Genomic DNA, 18866 nt, shown 5'->3' on the forward strand with positions numbered 1-18866 from the left:
TTTCACACGCTGTGACAAAACTGGCTCTTAATGAAAGACAGATGACTTGAGGATCATGTTGACTAGCTCCAGAGCTGAACATGCAAAAGGTTGTCATGAAACAGCACAGAAATGCATATGGGAAATGTATATGAACAGACATCATCACTGACATCATTAGTGAAGCCATGGGACTTGCAATGAGAAAAAAAAAATTTCTCAGTTGGATGGGAAGTATGTCAAAGACAAGAGAGAGGTTAAAGGACTGTCAATATGTATTTTCAAACCTAAAGCTAATGACTATCACCTTAAAATAATAGCTGATAAAGAGTACACTGTTCTTCCCTCCCACCCAAGAATATCGATTACAGTAAAAAAAAAAAAAAAAAAAATCTGGGTCAACTGCAACAAGAAAAAATTAAATGCAAGAATAGTGGAGCACTAGAGAGATGATCATTAGCCACTTTAAACAGAAGCTCCTAAAACAGTAGCAAATCAAACTTCCACAATATGTCATTTTTTTCCTGATCTGCTGCACTACACAAAGGAATATTCAGATTAACATTTTGGTTTTGTAAGGATAAAATAAGAAGCCTCTTTGCCCAAGGTAAAAATCTGGCTTCCTCTTACCTGTGAGAGGTTCTGCAGAGAGTTTCTGATGTCGTGTAGGACCCTGCGCAGCTGCATCTCCACGGTGGAGGGAGGGTTGATGGCATGAGGTCGATGAGGAAATCCAGCGTGCCTTGGAGAGAAGGGACAGCTGAAGGGGGAAAGCAAGGCGCCGAAGGAAGAGCCGGAGATGCTTGGGACACTGTGGGTGCTCAGCGTCCTCATGTGCTCGCAGAGCGGTCTGTCCTGCCACTCGGCGGGGAGGGAGTGGAGGGAGCACATCGACTGGGACATGTGTGCCGGTGTGTGCAGTGGGCAGCTCTGTACCCTGGTGGGACTGGGCTCCTCGGACAGTCTGTTGGGCCCGGTCTGGGGCACTTCTTTTTTGGAGGACAAAGGCGCAATGAACAGTGTGGATTTGCACACCGGCTGGCTGGCAGCTACCTCACCCTCACTTTTGTCATTCTCAGACGTTGGTTTCTTGTCTTCCTCCACATGTGTGTACTTGTAGGTGAAAGAAGGAGGACTGCACAGAGTCTCTTTTCCTGGAGTTAACTGGACATTCACAGAGGACACCACTTTCACCGGATTCAGCAATGCGGTTGGGAGAGACTGAGACCGCCTTAGAGGATAGCCTGATTGAGCAAACCAGAGTCTCTGCTTCCTCAGGAGATCTTTTGACTTAAGCAGAGTGCGTCCGGCCCTGGAATCAGATGTGCTGACGATCCTCATCTCAGCTCTTTGCAAGGCGATGTGAACCCTGTCCATGGACGATGGGGAGGAGCCACCACCTTCCAGAGACTCCATTGACTTGAGGATATGGTGTGTGTGGTACTGAGGGAACTCAAACACGCTGCCTTCCTCCAGCAGGTCCAATTCTTTTCGCTCACTGGAAGTGTCTTCCTCTTTAGAGCTGAACTCTCCTTGGGCTGTCTCTGATATATGAGATGACTTGCTTTCTCCTCCTTGATTTTGTTCAGTTTCATAGTCAGTAATTTTTCTGTCTTCACTCCTTCTGTTCTCAGAAGGTCCCCCTACCTTTCGTCTCTCTACTTGAGAGATAATATCCTCTTCATCATCGTCATCATCATCATCACTATCATCATCACCTTCTTCCTCAAACTTACTAAAACAGGGCAGTTCCTTGGCTATTGGCGTCTTCTGTTCCTCACTATGTGACGTCACGGTGGTCTCACTGTCACAGCTGTCAGCACTGCTTCCCATGCCCTGCAGAGACTCCTGAACCTAGGAAAGATATGAGCCAGCAAAGGGGTGAACATACTGGAGACTCAACTACTGCCTTCTCAGGGGTCAGGCTAAGAGTCCAAGTCCATATTCATTGGGCATCGTGGTAGGGAGCAGAACAAATAATACAAAATGCAGTTAGTGTACAAGAAAAACAGTGAAGGAGAACAAAGAAACCATAGTATCAGAGAGATTAGAAGCACATTGAAGTATGGCACCAAAAGGAGATGGTTTAAAAAAATAAGAGCAAACTATTCACATGTTTCTCTGATTTGACAATAAACTCTTTATTGACAGCAGAATAGAAGTGGCAGCAGAGTAAAAGAGTAAAAAGAGTAAAATTGTGTTTTAGGTAGTGATGACAAAGGGATAGCAGGGTGGAAGTACGTGGCATCTCCCATATATAAAGGTTCACAGACAGCACTGAAATGAAGGCTGGTATTAGGGAATGCATACAGGGCAGTGAGGAGAACTGCAGACCATAGTGAAACTAGTGTCACAGGGCAACACAGAATGGGAAAACCAGTCTGCCTATACACTCGGCCTGTTTGAAGTCACAGAATTGTCTGAGACTGGGAATCTTACATTAGGCTGCTAATCTCTATTGCAGACTGCATCCAGTACTATTACCCCATCCTCCCTTTCTTTCTCCTAATACTTCTTCCCCTTTTCATTCTAAATCACAGTTTAAAACAGAGCACATGTATGAGGGAAATGCTAGTTTAACAGGTAACAAATGGCAGGAAAAGCAACTATGAGAAAGGAAAAAAAAAAAAAAAAAAAAGAGATCTATGGATGACAAAGCATATTCCTTAGGCTGGACTGATTGACTTGTTTACATATTTACAAGCAGACAAGACACTTTCATAAGAATATGTGTTATAAAGTACAGTCTTGGAAATTCACTATAGTTGACGCATGAACTAGAAATTTATAGAGAAGCTTTTCCCTTCTCTAATTTCTGCAGATCTCACTGCCATCAGGATACCAACTATGAGTTTCTTCTAGAGAGATTACTTATGGTGTACATCAGGCAACAGTTCCTTCTCCAACCGTCTGGAAGAAAATTTCAGTCATGAAGGTCAACTTCACAAGTATGTGCTTAACATTGCCCTTACTGGCCCAGTCACAAATTAGTATGACAGTACAGGTTCAGATACTGTTCAAGCCAAAGGTATTAAAAGAACACAAGATTGTAATGTCTAGGTGAAATTAGGTGTGCTACATGTGTGCATACCTGTGTGTCTAATCCTCCACCACATTGTTCACTTACAAGTCAGGCAAGCAAAACTTCAAGAACTTGGATGGAGAATTCTTCTCACTTCTTTGGTAACATGAAACTCCCCTGCACAATATCCCATCTTAATGCCAAAATCTCCCTTAGAAATCTTTATTCTGGATGTCAGGGATGAAAGGCAATACCGTTCTAGTTTTTGAGTTTTCTCCTGAGTTTCAGAGGAATGCTATGGCTGCTAGAGTCAATTATTTAACAGTAGATGGCACTAACTTACCATACTTTTAAGAAACAATATACACCCCTCTGTATCCCCTTCATCATCTTCTCACAGGTTCTCTTCATTAGCTGCCAAGTTCTCATTTCCCCTAGTCTCTGAATTCCGCTCAGCACTTGCTCTGAATAAAGCAGTGAAGGTGGCAGAAGAGAGCCTAGCAACTCCATGGCACAAATCTCGTGCAGTCTCAAAATGTCTTTTCAAAACAGCATAATACAAAGCAGAAAAATCTCATCCCTTTACAGTCAACAAAAATAAACTCCACCAGTCTTCCAGTGAAGGGGCGCTTAGTTGCAACATGCTTTCACTGGACTCTTAATCAGGTTGCAACCAATATAAAGATCAGGAGTGAGCAACTCTAGCCTGAGATTCCTTCTAACATGCCTGTCAACTTCAGTGTAGTCCCAGTTTAGTAGAGAGCAGAACCAGTATCTTGGACTATTATGCTCCTTACAGAGACTCAGGCTCATGATTTCATTTATTTACTCTCTTGCTCTTGGAAAGTGCAAGCTGATGTTTAAGGGAGACACAAAGACTAGCACTGTCTTGGCTTTCATTTTGGTACTTAGTTGAAAAACAACTGAACTAGAAAGCACAGAATACCACTACCAAAATGGAAAAGCAACACTGATGGATGGGGAGGGTGGTATTCTCTTCCTAGTAAGTGCCAAACAGCTTTAAAAATATTTGTTGCGCCACAAGGAAAAAAACATACGGTAGCATTAATAAAGCTCAGCAGCTGCAAGCCACAGAAATGAAATTAGTGGTGATAGCCAGACTCCCATCTTTGTATTCCTCTGGACTCTGGTTGAGGTCCCAGACAGCTAACCGATGGCCTTGAGGCCAGGATCCAACTCAAGACTTTTCTCTGGCTGATTCACAGGCCAACCAAATCATGGCTATTACTGCGCGAATGTTTTAGGAGAGGCAAGAGAACACCCCTCCTAAATATCAGGTACAACGCTGAACAAACGTGTGTATTGAGCAGACACCTAAGCACCATGCTGGAACAAAAGCCTCCCCTAAAACATGTGCTCTCTGGTCAGTATCACAGCAAGTTCTGGGACCAAGATCAAAGGAACTGGAACAAGAAAGAGTGCGGGAGCTCAAGATTGACTAGACATTAGTACACCTTCGTAGTAAAGTTAGTATGAAACTGCTTTCCCTTTCTGTCAGCTGTTAACTAAAAAAAAAAAAAGAAAATTATGCAAAAGAAAATGAGTGGGAAGACAAAAATCCTACAAGAAATTAAATGATCAGCAGAAAAGCTATATTCTTTCATTACCTTAATCTCTACCCACTGCAGTCATGAGAGGAATGGACTGCGATTCTGGAGCCTCGGTCAGAAAAGATACACCAGAAACAGCAAACAGGACATACTGAACTTAGAGCTTATTCCAGGCCCAAGTATACCCAGATTATCCTACCAGAAAGGTTTTACAATTTTAACACAGTTCTGTAAGGGGTTCAGCAGGTCCAGCTCTGAAAATGAGAAGTTTTGTAAGATCTAGACTGACGGTCACGATAGCAGTCAAACATCAACATCCCTCCCCAGGTCCCTATGGTCCCACAATAACCGGTAATATTTCAACCACAGCATGGGAACCTTACCTGAAGCTGATTAAATGGAGAACAATCTGTGGAGGAGTCCTCAGCGAAGCCGCTGCTGTCAGAGTGCTGACTCGCGGTCCGTAACAGCTGATCTGTTTAAAACAAGCAAAACCCAACCGTAATTACTTTACAACTCACAACCTTTCATGCCCAATCACATTCAATACAGGCTTTCCTTTTACATCAAAGTAACATTAAGTGGCTAACACCATTCCTTTTCAAATTCCACTTTGAACAATACAGAGAAACAGCTTGTTTGTTTCGAGCAAACCCTCTTCTCATGCAAAGCCCTACTTGTGAAACTTCAAGCAGCGGTGGAAGAGGAACTCTCTCTTACATTTTTCTTTCCTGTACTGTGGAAAAAACTCCACTCTGCAGATGTTGCCACTCTTGGAGTTTTCCTTCCATAAAACTGAATCACTGGTTAATTCACATGCAGGCAGTGGAACAGTTGCTTTTGTATTGACACGTACAGATTCACCACCCCTCCTGATCATGGAGATAAAGGAGATCACTCGTCTCCTGCCAGCCCACACTACCCCATACACCCAGAAGAACAGCATCACGTGAGCAGAGAGGGCGATGCGCAGGACTTGGAGAACTGCTAGAGACGGTCCTCCGCTGGTTTAGCGGACAAATACAAAACATCTCTGACACATCGACAGGCAATCTGCCAAAGCACATTCCCAGGGCTCATTTTATACACGACAGATAAGATCCCTCTGCTTTTCCTTTCTACTTCGATTAGGTAAGTGTTAAAATAGCCTAAAGAGCGTCTAAAATCCTCAGTGCTGCTCAGGAGTGGCTTCCTCTGGTGCAAGCACTATAGCCACAAAGCTGCTCTTCAGGGAGATCTCAGCAAGCTCTGCAGTGCAGTACTGCATGTATATTGTCCCCTGCTAGGCACAGGAGGCACTCACCAGGTATGGGTTTACCTTACGGCACCATAAACGTTTTGCTTAGCCAGATGGCAGCCCGGGCAACAACCGTATCTCACCTCTAGCTCTCCACAGAAGTGTAAAACCTTGGAGATGGGATGAGACCACAGCGGCCTCTAGCCCCCAGACCCCTGCCTCCTCCTCCTCACCCCGGGGCAAAAGCTTGCTGCTGTCTTCTCAGAGGCTCAGGGCAGAATTTTACCCCGCATTCCTTCAACCGCTTAACTGTCATCATATAATTAATCCCAGTTCACAGCTCAATGCATTGGAATGCGTTATGAAAACTGTTTTGAAACTGCTGGATACTCAGAACTAATTTTTTTCGGTATTAATTTTGATGAACATTTCACTAACACAGAAATAAAAGCCTGCACAGGCCCAGAAGCTTGTGAACACCAGGAGAGGCAAACTGCCCATTAAACTTCTGTATCAGCGATTTCACACAGCTTTTAGGGAGTGCCTTTCAAATTGTGCTGCTGTTCTGTTATCATGGTAGCCACAATATCCTGCGATGATAAACAACTTTTCTACCTCAAGACAGACATCCCCACCCAGCTCCCAGTAAAGACAATGGAAATGACTTCCCTGAGAACCGGACTAGCTCTTATTAACTGCCCGATACAATTCATATGGCTGAAAGAGTGTGCCATGAACAGGTTGCCACTACAGCTGAGGCTGGTGGGAAGCTGCCACCTCCTCCCAGGTGAACAGTCACCTACTTTGGCCTCCTCTCCCTCTCTTTTCCTGTTTGGTGAATTTTAATTTAAAAGGAAAAGGCACTACTGGTGAAAGCCTTAGCCACAGGGGAGAGTTCCAACTAGTTCCGATAAAGCAAAGTGTGTGTGCTGGCATCTGGTTTCACGTGCATGAAGTTTATTACTTCTCAAGAAAAATATTGACCTGCCCTTCTATTTCCTTCTCAGTCAATATTTCCTTTTCAACTATAAAAAAATATTACATATATATGTATATATGTTATGGTTGGACTCGATGATCTTAAAGGTCTTTTCCAACCTATATGATTCTGTGATTCTGTGATATATGTCTCCTCAGATCCATTCTTGGCCTCCTCAGAGACACAGTACTAAAGTAAAAATCAGTGTTTTAGATAATTTTCTATAGCACTGGTTATTTACGCACACGCTTTGACAGCCTTACATGACAGATACTGCCAGTCAACTGGTCAGTCTAGAGCAGAGGCACCCAAACCTGCCTCATTGTCTTTATCCATGGCAAGAGACTAGCACAGTATGAACAGATTCAAACTGCCTTGTTTCCACCTACGGAGACATCCCCTTAATACAGCCATCCCTTGCTTTCTGTGTTGCAGAGCGGCTCGGATTTTATTTGAACGTTTAAAGCAAATCAGAGAAGACATTTTTTGTATGTATGAGTAGTCGTCTTCTACCACACCCTACCCTTGTCTCTTGCAAGTTCTCAGAGTTCTCCACTACACCACTATCATGTAAATGCAGTAAAAAACTTTTAAAGAACAGGAATCTCTACTACTTCAGGAGTGAAATGACAAGGTTTAGCTCTGTAAAGACTGGGAATACCAACTTGTACATCAGGGTACACTGATACATAATGCTGTCCACCCTCCTTGTCAACTACTGATCCAGATGTACAACCTGCTCTATGGCACCTGGATGTCTCTCAGATTCAAGCAGACAAAGGGAAAGCATGAAAACATTTTAAAAAACAGCTAAAGAGTTACATTCAGATCTTGATTAAAATGCGTCCTGGCAATGGAGTCTCAAGAGAAGGAGGTTGTGACGAGATATGGTTCCCCTCTCTTCACCTTGAATGCAGAAAACTCAGCACCACAGGCTGGGTTGTAGGGGCTAACCTGGGATCATCCCTTGCCCTGCGTACCCCCACTAAGGCAATCGTACCTTCCGTAAAAAGGTCACCGCACGATGCTGACCCTGCAGCCCAAAGCTATTATCAACACTATGTAGGGGAAATCTTCTGAATTAGAGGGGGAAGGCCAGAGGCAGCATAAAGTGTGAGAAAAGGAACCAGCCACGATGAACAAAACCAGAAGGAACAAACAAACTCAGGTCCCAGTTAAACAGAGCACAAACCAAAATGCCCCTTGGATTATTGTTTTAAGCTGTATGAAAAATTCAAAATATTTTTAGGCACTGAATACATGCCAGAGAAACGTGGGTATTCAGAAATATATCAAATAAGCTGACAAAGTTGTAAACAAGAACAGATGATGAAGAAACAAGTCTGCGGTTTACAAAATATGAGAGCACAGATTTATCAGAGAATCACTATCAAATAATGGAATAATTCATCTATTGTAAAATAATATTCAGCTACCAATGGACTGTCAGTCTCACCAATCCAACCAGTCCCATCAGGTACTTATCTTACACTTTCTGCATCACTCGACTGCTCATACAGAAGAGAAGGAGAAATTCGGGGAAACTGCCCATGAAGCTTTAGTAACATTTATGTTGCTTGTACCTACAGTATTGGCAAAGCTCTAATGCACTTTGTATTTCACAAGATTATTAATAAATTGACATTCCCAACTTAGCTATAAAGTATTCCATTACAGGATTACGTATCTGCTGCCCCTTTTTCCCATATTGATCGCACCCTGCACCCCAGCACTGCCAAAACCAGCCCAGTAGGGAGCCCTGCTGCAGAAACTCTTCAGAGTCCCTGGGGATCTCCTAGCTTCTGGACAGATAAGCACAGACTCCCACAAATACTAAATGTGTTGCAAATATTTTCTTCTCACTCCCCCATCTCCAATCTCCTGTGGAGCTGCACCCACAGAGAGCTAAAAATACAATAATATATTAAGGACAGGAAGTGCTGATGTGCTTTCTTCACTTTCAAGAACTAAATTGTCAAAATTAATCACTGCTTTTGACTATCAATGTCAGATGCCTTAAAAGAATCGGGTTTGTGTCTATTCAAAATTTCACGGAGCCACAGATGTCGGCAACCTGACACTCACAAATTACAATGCCTCGAGAATACTTTGCTCTCCACACGTTGTACCTATATTTGTCTTGTTTGTTGGGCATTTTTTGGAATGGAAGGTGCTGTTGTATAAATATGTCAGGAAGAATTTTGTTTTCCAACTAACAAACCTTCCTTCCAGATAACTTTGCAATAAGTTTTTTTTATAGTGGACATTTAGCAGCACTGTATGTTTACAGTGCAAAGCAACTGAAGCTTTTCATTCTTCTCTACTATGTTCCTAAAAAAAACCCCTTGCACAAAAATACATCTACATTTGAGGTTTGCAACAACAAAGAACAGAATGCTGGTTTTAGGCATAATGGATAAACTAGCTCAGTTCAGTACTATTTGGAAGACATAACCTAAAAAGTACATGAAGCTAGTCAATACGATACAGAATTCTTTGTATCCCCTATAAAGTGTTTAACAAAGACAGTACTATAGCAAAGCAATCATTTGCAAGCTGCTTTGAAAATCTAAGCTGACCACTTATAAACAAAGCTAATCTGAAATGGGAAACATGCCTTAATGGGGAGTCTAAGCAGAAGTAGGCTCAGTGTTGTTCAAGCATAACTTAAGTCTGCAGAGTATTTCAGGAGGAAAGAGAATCTCTTTTTTTTTTTTTTTTTTTAATTCAAATACTTCACATCTTATTACAGGCCGTGTTAAAATGCCTTACAAACTCGTAAATGTCAGAGAAAGCATCCACAGCGCTCTGTGTAAATGTAAAATGACATTGCAAGGTTTATAACAGTCTGTATCGACCAGCACTAAGCCTGCTAACTGACACAGAAGTACCCCTACTACGTGAAAAAAAAAGTACAAATGTATTCCTTCAGGGGAATCATTCATCTGGAACAAATTTTTTGTTCATGGGTGCTTATGTACAGTAGAGCCAACACCACTGAAAGAGGTGAGTCTGTATGAGGATCATCAGCTGAAATCACATTGCAACAGAAGACCAGTGCTTGAATTCCATGCTGATCCCACCTCAAGAGATTGCTAGTGAGAGCGGCATTTCACGTTCAGACACAATGGCCGGCATTTTTAATAAGCGACCATTAACTTTGGATGCCTTCAAACCTGGTAAGCATCTGCTCTCTGAGAAAACAGGACTATGTTGTCTCATGTTGGACAACTTGCAAAAAAAATTGACTGCTGTTTTTTAACGTTTTGGATAAGTTCTCTACCAAATGCTCTCCCTCTTGGCAATTTTACTGAAACCCGTACAGAACAAAGCCCTAAGCTTTCCACATCTTCCAGGTGAAATAAAATGTTGGTCTCAGACTGACTTTTAGCAAACGTGCAAGCTTATGATCAGCATTGACATCTTTGTTAGGTAAGTCATAGAAAACTCCAGGCAATACTTGCATGATAACAAAGTGTCATCGCTCATCTATGCCACGTGTGTTCAGAAACGGGTGGGATATACTAGCTGGGAAACATGAGGCGGCATGCCCCACTTCTGCCATACTGAACACCCATTGCCAGAACTGCTGGTACCTTTCAGCAGGTACACTCAGGACCACCTGACTCTTTTTTTTTCCGTGCATGGAGGAAGAAGAGGATAAGATAGCTACTGGGAACAGAAAACACAAAATCAGCATTTCAGAAGATGAAAAAATGTATTTTTCTCCTCCCTGACTGCAGCTCCTGGTTCCTTAAGTTGCCTTTCTCTGAAAAGCTCTTTCTGAAACTGATGAGGCCAGGCAAACAAGAGACCTGACCTGTAAAGAGTGCATCTCTTTACATGTAATCACGAAATTAAAATACAGCCAAGGGAGAAACGTTGGGAACAGTTAGAGGTGCAGTTTCTGGCAGTCCTTCTTGGTGGCCTACGTTTGTAACAGAGGAAGACTAGTGAGTACAATGCTGTGTTGTGCAAAACACTGCTAAACTAGTAGCACAAGCTACCCCTAATAACCAGGCATTAACCTTCAGCGCTTAGTCCAGAGCATTCTCAACCATGTTAATGCAATTCAGCTGACAGTTCACAAGACTGTCAGTTCATTTGTGAAAAGGCAAATAAGATGATCTCTGTTTCTTAGGACAGGTTTTTCTGCCTCTCTTTAGTATCTAGAGATGTTAGTCATGTTTCACCAAGAAATTGCATTGCAGCTAAGCATCTCACTAAATGCAACAAGCTCTATTTCTTCTTTAATTACACGTAACACCTAGAGAATGGACTTCACTTGCCAATATTGGGCAAAATAACAATCACAAAATGAACTTAAAGATCAACTTTGTCCCCCTCCCAAGCCATAAGATACATAAATAAGAATTTGAGATGAAAGCACAAACTAAGCAAGCCACAAGAGCCAGTGCACAGAGTTTGCCGTGTGAAGGACTGCAATTTCCATGTGGGTGCAAGACACTAGTCTTCTGTGCAGCCGGCTTGCGGACAGAGCAGTAGCGTACAGGAAAAAGCTGGATGTATCATGCAATTTAGGTTTAAAACAATATAATTTTAGTTTAAATGGGTATCTTAAATTACAGGATCTGCCAGGGGAAAAAAATCCCATACAGTCTGAATTAACATTTCAGTTCCTCTGAGCTATCATCAATTGTACAAAAGTGAAAACAGCCAGTGAGGTTATAGGGCTGTTGTCTTGCCTGTAATTTGGTTGCCACTTTGCAGTAATGTTCTGTGATTTAGCTGAAAAAGAAACCCAGATCTTTTTTATTTCTAAAGAGAAAAAGAAACTTTAGAAGTTTTAAATATCGGAATCAGCATTTCAGAGAGTGAAGGACACTCAGCAGACTGCTGTCTCCCGGGAGTTGAAGTCTACTCACCTTTCCTTGATTTGGTCACTGCCAGCTGGTGAGAAGCTGGAACATGTGGTAGATCCCCCTCTGTACTCTGGATCTATCAGGAAGAGGAGATGAATACTTTGTCAGGACAACTGGAATATGTTTCTATGTTTAAGAATGCCCAAGCTATATAAACTGCACATGTGGGGAGGGAAGGAGGGGGGGTAGCTGGTTTTTTTTTTCCTCCAGTCCAACAGCCTATAATGACTGAGGGAGTAAATCGTATCTCCTTGAAGAAAAGTATTATTTTATCAGGTACTCAGCAATGCCCCTGTAGGACAGCACCTCTCACTCACAGCCCAGGGCTCCCCTCCAGTTACGTTCATCGTGCAAAAAGACCAGAAAATCGCATCCGGTGACACTACTGAGAGTTCTCAGTCCCTCTTTGACGAAAGACTGAAATAAGCGCGTGAAAATACCTTTGACCACCGTTACACTACTACTGTCTTTTCCGTTCGGCACTCTTGGCTCCTCATTTGAATATAAAGAACAAGCAAAATACATTTAGAAAAATATATCAAGAGGTCAGCACATAAGGATTGTCATCTGCTGCCCTACCAAGTATTTCCCACAAGCCACCAATCCTCCAGAAGGACCCAGACCCTGCCAGAACCTACTCCAGACTTCACCATGCCACAACTCATGGAAATACTTCTTGTGTCTTTCAGTACAAAAAAGGAAGATAATGTATTCAGAGCCATGCAGATTTCAACTGGGAAACTTAAAACTACATGAAAATTAATCCTATTACTTAATCACTTTGTGAAACACAGCCTTATTAAGAAAGCAGTTCTCAGACAACCGCTCAAACAATGAAAAGAATATGCCTAAAATCTCAACAGGGACACCTTTGTTTAGTTCAAAAGCTAGAATATTTTTTCTCTTTTGTGTCCTACAGGAAAAATCCTAATGGTTCACATGCAAGTCTACACGCACAAAATCCCCAGTCCAACTACCTCCCCAACCCTTCCCTCTAACGGGCTGTCTGCCTAATTTCAAAATTACCAAGCAATGAAATTTTCGTCTCCATTTTTGACCAACTTAAAAATGCAAAACCAGGATACTGATGGTTTTAAGCCCAGATTAGTATTTGGCTAAAGAAGCAGCTATATTTGCATCGATATCGTGAGTATAGTAGCCACTAGGGAGCATTTTCTTAATTACAACAGTTTTGAGAAGTACTTGGCCTGAACTTTGCATCATTAATAAGTGAACAGCATCACTCTTGCACAATAAACCAAGAGGCTTCTGTTCCTTTAGGAGATGAAGGCTGTACCAAAGGGTTTTTTATATATTTTGTCCAATATTTTGTCCAGCCAAAGGTTATTTTATCCAAATGCAGGGGAGCATAGAAGGGGCTCACCATTTAAATTTAGGAAAAGTACCTTTTAAAAAAATTATTTAAAAAAAAAAAAAAAAAAAAGGAACAGCAAGTAATCTTACAGGCCCTTTGATCAAACTGGCCTTCCAGGAAAGGTATCTTGATTCTCTCAACCCTCCCAGTTTCTGATGGCTAAATTTGCAGCCTCCCAACAGCTAAGCCTCTTCTCATCTACATACCCTCCACCTCCTGTCCTTGGCTGGGAGACAGCATCCTGGCCTCGTCCGCCGCACGGCGCAGCTCGACGAGCGTGCAGGAGCACTCCCCTCTCCTTCCCCATCCCTTCAGTCAATATTGATGCCGGTAAACGACCTTCGGGACTGTAATTGGCCACCTCAGGAGCGGGCGTTTGGGGGAAATCCTGCCCTGACTCACTCCTGCACTAGCTATCTTCACAGCCACAGACTTCCGAAGGGCGCTCGAACCTCCAAGGCATTCGTAAGCATGGAAAGAGCTTCCTTGATATATCTGTCATCTTTCTTACGCATATGAATGCACTCCAAGCCAAGCTGGGAAAATGGGGGGAGGAGTTATTGTCACTGTTTCTAATACACTTTATTGTTCATTATACCCTGCTTAGAGACACATGAAAATAAAATCACGCTGCCAGGTATTGTTCTAAAGTTTCTTCAACAAAACCGAATCCCTCCCTCCCAGGTATCTGAAGGCAGTTGATATGTATATATTATATTGCATAAACAAAAATTCACTGCAATCCCATCCCACATCGCATGTCGTCTTGCCAAAACAGCTGTGTTTATGCACTGGCATCCTTGCAAAGTGTGTGAACCAAAACTTTGCAAATGCATTGCATTTGGCTTGTGCAGAATTTAACAAGTCTTCTTCATGTCATAACCCTTTACAGTCTAACTCACTCTGAAGGAAAATTCCATTCCTTTTTTTGTTTGTTTTTTTTTAATTAGTTGTTTCAACTTTGCCCAAGAGTACCAAAAAATGGATTTCTCCTCTGGGATATGTGAAACTAGTCCAGCTATCAAGAATATAGCAAAATGCATTGCCACTCAGACCCCTCCCATTGTGCCAATCCAAACATCTGTGCAGCTACACAACAAAGTGGATCAAGAAAATTATCCAGCTGAAAACTAAGCCAGGAAAATGAAATAAATCAAAATACACTGGGTTTCTTTTTCCCCTCTCAACTGGACCAGTCCTTTGTTCTGATTCACAAGATGGCCACACAACATGTGGGTGATGACACACAGGCACAAACAAGGGGCAGGAACTATGAGAGGCTGGATTACCTCCTTCTACTTAATGAGTGCCTTCAGCTACAACATGAGTTGATCTAGAGGAGCCCCAAAAGTCTGTAGTGCCAATACAACACGAGACATAGTATCTACTAAATCATCATTTCCTCATTCGCTGTAAAACTCTGGGGGTTTTCTATTCACTTGCTTTCTTCACTCATTTCACCAAATAAAACACAATCCAATTTTACATACCTATTTCACATAGATAAAGTTAACTGCTGAATTGTTAACAGCGAGCACTTCAAAATGTGTCCACAAACACACCTGCTGATTTAAGTTAAAGCAGGTCTTACAATTCAAGGTATGAGTCTATGCAAAAAATTACATTCTTGAATTTGTAGGCTGCGCGTTTACTAGCCTAATAAGCAAATCGCTTACAGGAGCCTGGGAATTAAAATCCCTTTATGACAATTATCAATCAAAAAATGGATACATGCATTTATGAAGACATTAAAAGGCAGCTAGCACAGAATGCGTAACTAAGCCACCGCGAAAGGCAGATGAAACAGCAACTTTCAGTGTGCTAATTTCCAGAGAACAAACAAATCAACATATAGTAGACTGCCATCAAAACCAAAAGTTGCACAAGATGAGCACCTCGCTCTACTTGACAGCCCCTCTCCCTTTCATGCAACAACACTCCTGCTCCATCCACAAATTTATCCTTAATCAATATCAATTGATAAACTGAAGTTACTTTTAGGCAACAAAAATAAAGATTTCCAGTTAGCAATTTAAGCAAAGTAAAAATTTAAAACCAAAGGCTTTTATATATATAAAGGCAAACTTAGATATTTCCACAGGAAAAGCTCTTAGTAGTTTTGCCAGTGACTGCAATTACCTGAACTCGATGAAAAAAAGAATGAGAACTTTCCTGCTGACTCTCAGGAACAACAACAGCAGCAACACCAAGTTATTTCATTAAAAGGATCAATTAGAGCAGCCTACCGAGAGAGAGCGACAACTGTCCTATCACTCAGAGAATTTAAAGTATTCCTGGAGAAAACACTGTCAACTACACAAGAGAGAACATTCCTCTGCTGGCAGCCAGCAAGTTATGTAAACTGTATGCAAAAACAAAGTCATCTATCTCCACCTACCTCTTCCATCTCAAAGGAGTCCTTCTGCTGCAGCATTAGATTCATTATGGACGGGTTTGCAAGGGGAGCGCAGGGGTCTCTGCCTGGCGACGCCGCGGGCAGCCTTTGTGTCGAGGCGCTGCTGTTGGATGTATTGGAACTGCTGCTCAGGCTTGGCGAGTCCACAAGACCAGATTCTTCACACTGTCCATCCTGGGCGCTTGCCAACCTGCTGCTTTGCACATCTGCTGGAGGCACAGTACCCTCTTGCTTATCAGTCCCAGCAGGAAGGTTTGCAGGTTTACATGTGTCCGCAGCATTTGACTGACTACTGGCTATCTCCTCCTTTACAGTAGCCAAAAAAGAGGGAGAGTCCTTCTTTTTAGAGTGTTTTGGTAACTTAGATTCATTTTTAACCTCATTTTCCTCGTTCCCTGGTTCAGCTGGACTTTTCCCTTTTTCAACAGGTGAAGGAGTTGAGCAGCCGCTACCATCAGCTTGCTGTGTGCCACACAGATTGAGCTTAGACAAGGTCTTCATTAACCGACTGGCTGTATTGCTGCGATTTAAAGGGGGAGGGCTAGATGCCTCTTTGCTGGAAGACACTGAATTCATACTACCAATTTTCTGCAAAGGAGTCCCAGAGACTTGCGAATACAAAGAAGAAAAAGCATTGGCCACAGTAGTAAGCACTTCAATCTGACGAAAACGACCTGCACAAGAACAAAACATAAGGCAGAGTTTATGAGGATGTTTGCTGTCATCACATCCCAGACCTGTTGATCCATCTCTACATGATGGTTTGAATTCTCAGAAACAGCTCTTCTTTCATATCTGAAGAGGGAATTTGCATCATAACCTCTGCCTGCCCCCACCCCCAAACCTCCTCCTACTTATATCAAGGGTCCCAAAGGTTGACTGAACACTGCCTAGTCCTGCAACAGGAGTGATACCACAGAGCATGAAAAAAATGGAAAAAACCTTTGCAAGAGTGTTTGGTAAATGCGCAAGGAGAACAGCAAGGAAAGCTTTCATACGGTAAAAAAAAGAAGACACAAGTACACAAGTGCAAGTTAATTTACAAAGTGCTAGGAAGAAAAGGGTTACTCGCATTGCTCTCTCCATCTACAACTACAAGAGGACATTTCAGCTATGCCCTCATTTCAGCAACGCTCATTACTGACATAACAAAGCTCCTGTCCAAGTCAATAGAAATACTGGCCCAGATTTCAACAACTACGGAAGTAGGTCGCTGCTGACAGATTTCAAAAATCCCACCCGGATACTGAAGAACACAAGAAAAAGATGGATATTGCTATTTGTTTCAGTGCTCTAACACTACAACAGAAGACAAGGAGCAAGAAGCAGGAACGATACAAACCAGAAGGCAATATATCTTACGGGATGCCTTTCATTTCCCTCCTCCACTATAAATACCTTCCCCTCACCCCAATGTGTACAACACTGATGGTCACCTCTTGCCACATTTAAGACGAAGCAAGAGTTTTATTATGGATTCTGGATGGAATTTGGCCTTTAGACTGCAAAGGGGTTTTGCCAGAACACTAGATATACACCTTCTTTTGAGGTGGTTTACATAGTTCAAAAACTTAAAAATAAACTTTCCTTCAAAAACATACTTACTTGTTAAAGCAAAATTTGGATTTTCCACTTCCATGCGCTGTATTTGGGCATTCAAAAACACTTTGATATCTATCCCTCTGGCAAATGATGATGAATTAAAAAATCTTGCTGGAATTTTTGAAGCAATATCTGGTTCATCTCTTCCAAATCCGAGGTTATAGAGCACTTCTTCAGGATCTTCCTCATAAAGCTCCAGTAATTCAGAAACACTAGACAAATGAAAAGATGTTTACTATCTACTTGTCTCTTTTTAAGACCCAGTCCCTTCTGTCCAACTGCTAATTCAGCCCAGTAGCCAGCTTGATCTATTGAACTTTTGACTCCTACAGCTCAGTCTGCTTCAGGAAATGTGGAGATCTCTGCATCTGAACTTTTGGTTCACATCACCAGAGACATCGGCCCAGACACATCTCAGATCTAATCCTGTAATTTATAAAGTCAGCCCTTATTCTGCAGAGCTCCGATTTTAAAATGTCATTAAAATTTCAGACACGTCTAACATTTGGGCCCACTTGTTAGTATTTACTGCAAACCACAACTAAAAACCAATAGCAGTTTTTCAAGCAACCAAATGAAAATTCCCTTCCTGGCTACTAAATGCAACAACGCACATAAATCAAGCCAAGTCCATTTAACTGAGGAACAGAAGAAGTAAGTTTTGCCAGCAAAACGCAGCCAAATTCCACTGAACTGTGCCATCACATTCAAAGCATAGTACTCTTTTACCTTGAAACAGTTGCACTGCTTTTTCCAGACCCGGTGGAGTTCATACTTCTCCCCTTCTGGCGGAACTGCAGCCTCCGCTCCTTCGCCAGCACACCATTGCTGTCAACACAAACGGAGAAGACCCCCGTGATAAACCCCTTTCGTTCGGGGACTCGATTCTCCGTCTCGAAGGAGAGCTAAGCCTCCGGCGCTGCTGAATTGCTCTTTTCCCCTTCAGTGTTATCTGGTTTATATTAGCCATGTCATTTATTGAAATACCATAACAAAAGTGAACCCTGGGATGCCTCAGTAAAAATGTACGTAGACGGTAAGAATTAAAAGGCAAATGCAAGCTGAACAAACAAATCCCTGATCTCCCCTTGCTGCCCCACCCTCCCCGATCCCACCCTCCTCCAGCAAGGAAGCCCGGCCTCGGCTGAGCTGCCCTGTGCTGCCTTTCCCTGCCCTTCCCCGCGCCACTGCCTCCTCCGGCAGGACCACCTCTCCGTGGCAGGACCACCTCTCCGTGCCTGAGGCACCCGGCTCCCCCTCACCCTTGGCTGCCAGCCGCGCAAGGCTGTGAGCCACCCCAGCAGTGGCCGGGGAAGCTGAAGAGGCTCCAGGCTGGAGGAAACGGAGCAAGACGAGCTCCAACCAAGACTGCCGACCAGTTTCTTTCCCAATCCCAAACTATTTCCTCCCTGCATCTGGAGAAGCCACCTCAGCCTTAGGTGCTACCTCCGCCTCGAACATACCGTTACTGACAATCTCTCTGGGGGACAAACCTTCCCAGGGTGAATTTTACTGTACAAATCCTAACACACACACACACACCAGAACAACCACCGAGAAACCAAAGAAGACAGAGGATTCACCTCAAAACGCATTTACGGGGCCCGGCTCAGGAGGAGTAGCGAGGATGCTGCCCGCACGGGCTGTGCTGGTATTTGCTGAAGGCTCAACAGGGGTTTTAGTCAAGCACATTTTATTTCGAAGCTCTCCCTATAAAGCAGGCTCTCTCAAAGTCTTTTTTTCCCACTCCCAAAGGATATCTGCTCCGAAAGGTAAAACTAATTTTTCCTTGAAATCTCTGA

General features: G+C 42.8%; 1 protein-coding gene across 2 annotated transcripts in view; it reads right to left on the minus strand.

The window, feature by feature from the left end:
* ITPRID2 (ITPR interacting domain containing 2) overlaps positions 1-18866 on the minus strand; it is a 43342-nt gene that overhangs the window by 13823 nt on the left and 10653 nt on the right. For both annotated transcript variants that reach the window (XM_075511444.1, XM_075511445.1), the window contains exons 7-12: positions 17794-17892; positions 17068-17276; positions 15445-16136; positions 11675-11747; positions 4956-5047; positions 610-1833 (exon numbers count right to left, since the gene is read on the minus strand). In XM_075511444.1, the coding sequence (XP_075367559.1) occupies positions 610-1833; positions 4956-5047; positions 11675-11747; positions 15445-16136; positions 17068-17276; positions 17794-17892 (2389 nt within the window). The remainder of the gene's footprint in view (positions 1-609; positions 1834-4955; positions 5048-11674; positions 11748-15444; positions 16137-17067; positions 17277-17793; positions 17893-18866) is intronic.

Source organism: Mycteria americana, chromosome 9 (genome assembly GCF_035582795.1).
Source record: "Mycteria americana isolate JAX WOST 10 ecotype Jacksonville Zoo and Gardens chromosome 9, USCA_MyAme_1.0, whole genome shotgun sequence".
In the NCBI taxonomy this organism is placed as follows: domain Eukaryota; kingdom Metazoa; phylum Chordata; class Aves; order Ciconiiformes; family Ciconiidae; genus Mycteria; species Mycteria americana.